Below are 8,429 nucleotides of genomic sequence, written 5' to 3' on the forward strand. Positions count from 1 at the left end.
TATGGAGAATGGGATATGAAATATGGTTTATGGAGTATGGAATAGGGAGTATGGAGTATGGAATGTGGAATATAGAATATGGAGAATGGGATATGTAATATGAAATATGGTTTATGGAGTATGGAGTATGGAATATGAAATATAGAGTATGGAATAGGGAGTATGGAGTATGGAAAGTTGGGTATGGGATGTGGAATATGGAATATGGAAAATTGAGTCTGTAATATGGAATATGGAATAGTGCATACGGAGGATGGASTACCAAACATGGAATATGGAGTATGGAATTTGGAATCTCTCCTTCCTCTCAGGCCAGCAACACAGAAAGGCTCCTCCAGTCCTTCATARCCCTCTTGTGTCTCAAAGCCACAATGACACTGTCAGGGGAACATCCCACCAGCCCAAAGTYTCCTGGGGTGCTGGCCCCAGCTGCAATTCCCTGTTCCACCTGTCACAGAATGATTTGTGTTGGAAGGGGCCTTAAAGATCATCTACAACCRCAGAACATCATCCATGCACCAGCTGTGGATGGGAATGCAGGAAAACCTGTAGAACAACTGATGGAGCTTCAGCCCTTGAAACACCCCCATCCCTCCCTATGCCGCAGCTCTGCCACACACTSCAGCCTGGTTTTGTTTGCAGAAGCACTGTTTTATTCCCAAAAGTGTCCTGCTGTGGCTGCCCCATCCCTGGAAATGTCCAAGGCCAGCCTGGATGGGGCTTGGAGCAACCTGATCCAGTGGAAGRTGCCTGCCTGGGCCAGGGCCTCACCASCCTCACAGGGCAGAATTTCTCCCAGTACCCAATCTAGCCCTSCCCTYTGGTCATTGWCCCTTGTCCTGTCCCTCCAGGCCCTTACAAAAGCATTTGGACACATGGATAAGGTCCCTCTCAGCCGTCTCTGCTCCAGGCTGAACTGTCCCAGCTCCCTCAGCCTTTCCTCCCAAGAGGGAGGCATCAGTCCCCTCAGCTCAGGGATGCAAATCCACTCCCCAAAGTCCCAGGAGGAAGGAGGTGGCAAGGGAGGGCTGTGCCGAGGGCCCAGCTGCATTTGGACCTGCAAGGTGACAACCCTAAACACAGCTCTGTCCCCACAGCACAGGCACAGGGGCTTCCCCCAAAGTGGGGCAGGGGACTGGGCACTGGAAAGGCTGCCTGGTTTGGGGCAGAGGGCCTGGCCAGGGCTCACTAGATGCCAACATCCAGGTTGAGGAAGGAGACGCTGCTGTACAACTCCGAGGACATGGAGCCGCGCTCCAGGCTGTGTGTCCAGCCGGGTAGTGGGGACAGAGCCTGGTCCTCTGCAGGATCCACACGCTCTGGGCTCCTGAGAAAGCACAGAGAGAGATGTTGTTACCAACCCCACTCCCAAATGGCCTCAAGCAGTGAACCCAAAGATCCCAAAGCTGCCCTCTCCAGGCAGTCCCAGAAGSAATATGAGGACAGGAAATGGTAGTACAGATCCTACAGTCCTAGGTGTGGGTTGGAAGGGACTTGGAAGACCATCTAGTCCATGGGAAGGGACACCTTCCACTAGATCAGACTGCTCTAAGTCTTGCCCAGCCTGGCCTGAAGGTTATCTGTGGTCCAGGGAAACCTTTCCCACAGGACAGCCCACATTTGCTGAAGGATCAGCAGCTCTACCAGGGGACAGAAGGCTCCCAAGMACCCCCTTCTTCCACCCCAAGGGAGCAAACCCCCTCCTGCACCAGGYTCCATCATGGACCCAGCTCAAGGACACAAGGTGCCTTTACCCACCAAGTTTAACCACAGGGAAGGGCACRAGCTCCAGTTTTGAGCCTTGATGGGACTGGCCCACCTCGGATCCAAAATGTGGGTGTATGGGCAGAGCTGCCAGCCACAGACACTTGGGACAGGCAAAAACTGCGTAAGGAATATGGGCATCAGGGTGAAGAAGGTTTGTGGAAGGCTGGTGATGGATATGGCATCAGCATGTGGCCCTGAGAGGCCGGAGCAGGGGAGGGCGCTGGACACAAGAGCCATGCGGACACGAGAGCTCTGCAGAGAGCGGGTCCAGGCTGGGGAGAGAAGGGGCAGAGCAGGGAGCTCCGAGGGAGGGGAAAGCTGGGRTGTGAAGGGCTTTTGCCGGGGAGCAAAGGACCAGAAGTGGTAAACAGAGGAGGAAGGCAGGAGGAAGATGAGCAGGGTGTGCCATRGGTTGTCCGCGTGTCACACAGAGCCTGGGGACTCACGGTACAGCAGGGGACTTCCTGCGCAGCAGGTACTCAATGACATCGGGGTCTGTCTGGAACAGCCTCCTCAGGACATCGCACTGCATTTCTGGAGACACCTGGGGGACACACAGACTCACTCGTGGGGGCCCCTCACAGCAGGAGGGGGAGCAGAGACAGCCCAGGGCACTGCAATGGCTCCGGGACAATTCATGGTCACAGAGCCACCGGGTGGGYGTCACACCCCACACACCTCCCAGGGCCTGCAGGATCTCAGCCCCTGCTTTCCCCCACTGTCCCCAGTCCTCTGGCTCCCTGTAGACCCCAAAAAGGGCTGTGAGGCTTTTTGGGGACCTGAAATGTCTCGCTCCARTAGACCAGAGGGAGCTCTCACTGCTGCATGAAAGTGCCCTGTGAGAATTTGGGGAGGGGATGCAGTCAGACCCTTTCCCTGAGGATGGTACAGTCCCAGGACAGGACCTGGAGAGGTCACAGCTCCCCATCCCTGGGAAGAAGTAAAGCCTAGGTGGATGTAGCCCTAAATGGGCTTGGAGGTGAGCCCTGATCTGACCWGTCTGGAGGTCCCAGAGCTCTTGTTCCACACAGACCTTTACATGACCCTAAATGATGCTTTTGGGGATCTCAGGGTGATGTATCCTTAGTACGGGATAAGCATTCCCCACGTCCTGCTGATGGTCCCAATCACCCCAATCACCCCAATCACCCACTAAGGATCAGATCTGAACTGACCCTGGTCCTTCACCAGCTCTCCCCAAACCTGCTGAGGCTGTAGCCCTTCCACCTCACACCATCTCCATCCAGTTCCTTCCCTCTTCTAGGCTCACCCATAGTTTTCTTCTCCTCCCCGTCACTGGGATTCTGGAGGAGAAACAGCCCCAGGGTGCCACCCCTGCTGTTGTTGTTACCCATCCCAGAGGAGCTCAGTCCCACATGATTGCCTGGGAGGTGACGGAGAGGAGTGGACCTTCCTGGCCTTCAGCTCCACCTTTACCACTACAAACCATCCCAAATCCATATTTACACCATGAGGAATGAGCCCCATTTCCACCACTCGAATCAGCCACTCCTGAGCAGGGCTGGGACCCCCCTTTCCCCTGCTGCTGCTGGAAGGGCTCAGAGGGAAGGAAAGCCCAAAGGAACCGCCCTGAGGAGCCCCACGTACCATGAACAGGGAGTGGTGGTGCTCAATCAGCCTCTGGAGCACCAGGATGATGGCAGCACTGTCCTCCAGGTTCGGGGCATCTTTCTCCCTGGGCTTYTCCTTCTGCAGGATGTTGGGACCAAAAACTGTGGCCAGGTTTGAAGCTGTCATTTTATTGCCAGGGATCTGGCGAGGAAGCACAAAAGGACCCTGTGGGCTGTGGAGGAACTGGCAGGGGATGTCCCAGGATACCCTCACCCACCCCAGGGCAGGAGCACAAGGGCGAGTGAGGGCAGGGTGTGGCTCTGAGTCCAGTTTGGTCCCCTCTGAGCTGATGGCAGGGCCAGCACAAAGGGTTTGAGGTGCTGGAGCACACACTCATGCCAGTCCCTCCTGCCTCACCTTCCCAACCCCTCCCAAGAGGTTTTTGGAATTGAAATTATATTTTGATATCACCTCACATTATGGGGCAAGAGCAAAGAGATTCAGAGCTTGAYTTGTCTGGAGAAACCAAAATGAACCTCAACACATTGTCACAAGTCCTTCATGGAACTGGGAGGTGGAAATCCCAAATGGATCTCCAAAAACACMCCTTGTGCTGCCTGCAGACACACAGCTATGTCCCCCTGGGGCTCCTGCCACCCGACAAGTCCTGAGCCAGCCTGAGCCAGCCAGGCCTGACATGGGATTCATTCTGCCTTGACAAGACAAGAGGAAACGGCCTCAGGTTGTTTAGGGGAGGTTCAGGTTGGACACCAGGAGGAATTTCTCTATGGAAAGGGTGGTCAGACATTGGCAGGGGCTGCCCAGGGAGGGGGTGGGATCCCCATCCCTGGAGATATCCAAGSTATGACTGGATGTGGCACTGAGTGTTTTGGGCTAGGGACAAGGTGGGGATTGATCACAGACTRGACTCGATGACCCTGGAGRTGYTCTCCAACCTCAGTGACCCCGTGATTGTGTAGAGGGTTTGGTTTTTCCCAAGGTTTTGCTCAGGCTGGCAGCAGCTCTGTTGGGTTCTAACAGAGCCTCTGTCCCCTGAATCAGGCTCACCTCGTGGCCCTCGGCGTCCCAGGAGCGCTCAGCGTGCCGGGCCACCCGGCCCAGGAAGCGCAGGAGGCGCAGCAGGGTGTCACTGTGGCACGGGGGCAGCAGGAACAGCAGCAGCTGCAGGGTATCCAGCTGGGCCTGCCCCTCCATGGCTGGGCAGAGAGCAGCTGTTAGAGACCATCCCAGACCACCCACCGGACATTTCCCCCTGGACAGCCTGGACAGCCTTCCTCCCCATCCATGGGGTGAGCTCTGCAGGGAGCCAGGCTGCTGCCCCACCCTTCATGCACAGCGTGGAGCATCCAGCAAGGGCTGTGACTGCGCTGATATTGCACAGCCCTGCAGTCAAAGGCTGTCCTGACCACAGGGATTTCTATAATCCAGTTTTTAAAAAATCAAACAAGCCCCCTACCAAAGCCACAGATTACACATGGCTCTGTAACTGCCATGTTGCAGGGCCACGCAGCACATCACCCATCTCATCCCTGTCCAGAGGGTTGGAAAAGAAGGGTGGTGAGGAAGGATCCATTCCTGGAAGTGTCCAAAGTCAGACTGGACAGGACTTGGAGTTACTGGAAGGTGTCTGTGGAATTGAAGGTCACCCCAAACTCAAATCCTCCTGAGACTGTGAAGGCTCTGCCCCACAAGTACTCACTGGCTGTGCTGAGGAAGGCCCCATAGAGCTCTCTGGGGATCAGGGAATCCGGCATGTCCCGAAGAAACTCTTTGAGCAGGGCAGCCACATCATGGACACTTTGATGCTCATCCAAGAAAACATCCAGCCCTCGATCAAACTCCTCCCTCAGCTTGGAGATGGGACAAACAAGAAAGATGAAAACACAATCAGTTTCTTCTTCTTCACTTCCTCTCCACACAAGTCATGCTGGCGGAGCGGCTGCCATGGCAGGACAGGAGAGCTGGCTGCTCCCAATGCCCCCCAAAGCAGGGAACCCCAAAAGGCACCAAGAGCCTCCTGTGCCCAGGGCATGGATCACAAGACCAGAGGGAGCTCCTGGCTGGACTCTGAAATGCCAGGCAGGGCATGGAGGCTTGTTTGAAGGGAAGGAGCTGGGCTGGTCTCCTGGCTGGGAGCAGGACCCAGCAGCGGCATACAGGCTYCCCGGAATCCAGTGAATGCCTGGGATCCAGTGTGTGTGCCTGGATCCATGATATGCCTGGAGTGTTTCAGAGCTCTGCAGACCAATGCCAGATCTGTCCAACCCCTCCACGTGAGCCTCTGTCCCTCGGATGCAGCCGATGTCCCCCTTTACCTGCTGGACTCTTTTCTTGGAGCTCCCGACACGGAAGATGCCGACAGTTTGCAGACCTGGCAGACAGACAGGTTAGTACTGTGYGTTCCCACAGCTCTCTGCCCCTCTGGCTGGACTGGGAGCACCTCAGCACAAGGGCAGGGCTCCTCCTGCTCCAGGTGATAGGGAAAAGGGAGGGACTGTGGAGCCATGAAATTTCCTTGGGCTTCTCTGATGGGAGGATAGCCCATCCCTACGGTCACTCTGAGCAAGGGCTGGAGTTGCAGCAGGAGTTAAAACACCAAGAGATGGTCACTGACACACTCMGTGAAACTCCCTTCTCAGTGCCTTTCACTTCAGGTACTGCACCCAGCCCAGGGGACTCTCCTCAGGTGGGTTTTTGGGACATTTCCTGCCCCAGGACCCACAGAATCGCCAGGGTTGGAAAAGCTCTCCAAGACCATGGAGTCCAGCCTTCGGGCGAATCCCGTGATGCCCAGTGAACCCAGTGCCTCCCCAACCCTGGGATGGCCAGGCCAGGATGTCCCAGTGGTCGCCCACAGGGAGTTTTCCCTGCCCTTACCATGCATCTCCAGGTGTGTGCAGCACCTGTCCACGATCCGTGGCACCTGCCAGCTGATGGGGTTCAGGCTCAGYGGCTGCTTCTTGCCACGGCTCCTGCGCGGCTCCAGCTCGTGGGGGTGTGAGAGCTGCAGGGCCTCCAGCAGCTTGGAAGCRTTGTCACTCAGGTCAGTGATGGAATCCACAGACATTGCTCCCTGGGACAGAGCACAGGGGTTKGCAGGGGGCAGGAATGACCCCACAGATCCATCATTGACCTCAGGGCTTTGTGGGAATGGGSAGCATTCAGCCCCAGCCCYRGCCATGAGCAGAAACATTGTCCCAGGCTGCTCCCAGCCCCAATGTCCAGCCTGGCCTTGGACACTGCCAGGGATCCAGGGGCAGCCACAGCTTCTCTGGGCACCCTGTGCCAGGGCTTCTCCAGCCTCCCAGGGAACAATTCCTGCCCAATATCCCATCCATCCCTGCCCTCTGCACCCTTAAACATCCCCCTGGTGACCGCAGCTCCATAAGAGCTGAGCTAGTGAAGAGCCTCCCACCCCTTACAGTCCATCTCTGAGGGGACTGGGGACATCCCCATTTCCCTGAGGATAGACTGGGATTGGCCCAGCCTGGGACACAACCAACTCACAGCCGGAAAGAAAAGACCCTGAATTCAGACCCCCCATCCCATGGCACCATCACAGCCCATTTTGGGGACTGTACCCTCCGCTGGCTCCAGGAGCTCTTGTCCAGGAGCGTTGGGGACATTGGCTCCTCAGGGAAGCCCCCGTCAGGTGTCCGGATGCAGCTGGTGCCCTTTGGCAGCCTCCTGTGCCTCTGAGCCCGGAACCGTGTCACCGTGGCCTCCACCTCCAGGCACAGGCGGCGGCTCYTGCCCACGGCCTCCTGCAGCTGCCGGCAGGCGCGGTCGTTGGCGATGACCTGCGAGAGCGGGATCCCAAAGGTGTGGGGAGAGCAGTCTGGGGAAACATGGGAAAAGGGAAAGGCATGGCTGGTGAGGGAGCTGCACTCGTTCCGCCCCATTCTCCTGCCCCAAGGTGAATTSCCAAGGACCAGGCAAACCCAAAGGGGGCTGCTCTCCTGCACTCTGGGTGCCAAAGAGCCTAGCGGGGAGGGCACAGCGTGGGGAGCTACAGGAAGAGGAAGGAGACACTGGGGAGCYGGCAAGTAAACCTGCTCTCCATCACTGTGCTAGTTGGAGCCTGTCCCACYTTTCCCTGGGCTTCCTTTCACTGGCTACAGCCCCATGAAGCAACAACTCCATAGATCACCAGAAATATCCAGTACAAAATATTCTTCCCAAATCCTAACCTCTGTGTTCCTACAGGGTTTGCCTCAGCTATGTCTGCTCAAGAAAATCTTGGTATTAGTGGTGCTTTTTCCAAATCCCTGTCCCTCTCCATCCCTCTGGCAAGAAGGGCTCTYCTCACCCCCAGCCTTTGCACTGTCTTGGGATTTTACACCTGCAGCAGAGTCACAGACTCACTCAGTAAAGTCTGAGACATCAATTTCAGTAAAATATGAGATGTTAATTTCAGTAAAATGTGAGACATTATTTTCAGTAAAATGCGAGACATTAACTTCAGTAGTTTCCTTGAGTGGGCATTGTACTGGTGTGAGGAAGCTCATTCCCACCTGGCTCTGCTGCAGGATTCTGGGTGCCCCAGGACTCTCACTGAGGCCTGTCAAGGGATGTTAAAATACARCTGGAAGCAGCAAGATTGGGACAAAATGGGCAGAATATCACATTTCTATGTGTACAGCTGAACATGAATGTTTACATCACACACATTCCACCCACACCTTTCCCTGCCTCCCAGACTCCACCAAGCTCATGCCATTCCAAAAGCAGCCAAACAGCCTGGGGATGAAGCGTCCTGCTGGATTTGGGCAGTTCCCAGCTCTTCCCACCTACAGTCACCGATTGCCCTGAGAGCAGGGACCAAAGCCTGGGTGAGGGRGAGGCTGCTCACCTTTCCTCTCCTTGGAGAAGCTCTCCAGCTTCTGCCGGATGGATTTACTGCCTTTGGAGCCATCTAGGAGGAGAAGGGAAGGGGAGTGTTCACCATCAACATTTCGGGGCTGGCTCAGTACGCGCTCCCTGTCCCTCTGCACCCTCTGTGGCCATGGCTCTGAGCAGATGCAGCAGTCCCATGAGAGACACAGTGGGCAGGGGAACAGCCCTGGAGA

General features: G+C 56.1%; 1 protein-coding gene across 1 annotated transcript in view; it reads right to left on the reverse strand.

Moving 5' to 3' along the window:
- Window positions 1–618: 618 nt before the first annotated feature.
- Window positions 619–8,429, reverse strand: part of ARHGAP36 (Rho GTPase activating protein 36) — a 12,491-nt gene continuing 4,680 nt past the window's right edge. The window contains exons 5-13 of the mRNA XM_057375058.1: window positions 8,213–8,275; window positions 6,942–7,198; window positions 6,238–6,433; window positions 5,676–5,731; window positions 5,060–5,210; window positions 4,408–4,556; window positions 3,376–3,540; window positions 2,214–2,311; window positions 619–1,327 (exon numbers count right to left, since the gene is read on the reverse strand). Of these exons, the coding sequence (XP_057231041.1) occupies window positions 1,189–1,327; window positions 2,214–2,311; window positions 3,376–3,540; window positions 4,408–4,556; window positions 5,060–5,210; window positions 5,676–5,731; window positions 6,238–6,433; window positions 6,942–7,198; window positions 8,213–8,275 (1,274 nt within the window). The 3' untranslated portion in view covers window positions 619–1,188. The remainder of the gene's footprint in view (window positions 1,328–2,213; window positions 2,312–3,375; window positions 3,541–4,407; window positions 4,557–5,059; window positions 5,211–5,675; window positions 5,732–6,237; window positions 6,434–6,941; window positions 7,199–8,212; window positions 8,276–8,429) is intronic.

This window comes from Malurus melanocephalus, unplaced genomic scaffold, assembly GCF_030028575.1.
Source record: "Malurus melanocephalus ecotype Western Australia unplaced genomic scaffold, MMel_1.1 scaffold_237, whole genome shotgun sequence".
NCBI classification, from domain to species: Eukaryota; Metazoa; Chordata; class Aves; order Passeriformes; family Maluridae; genus Malurus; species Malurus melanocephalus.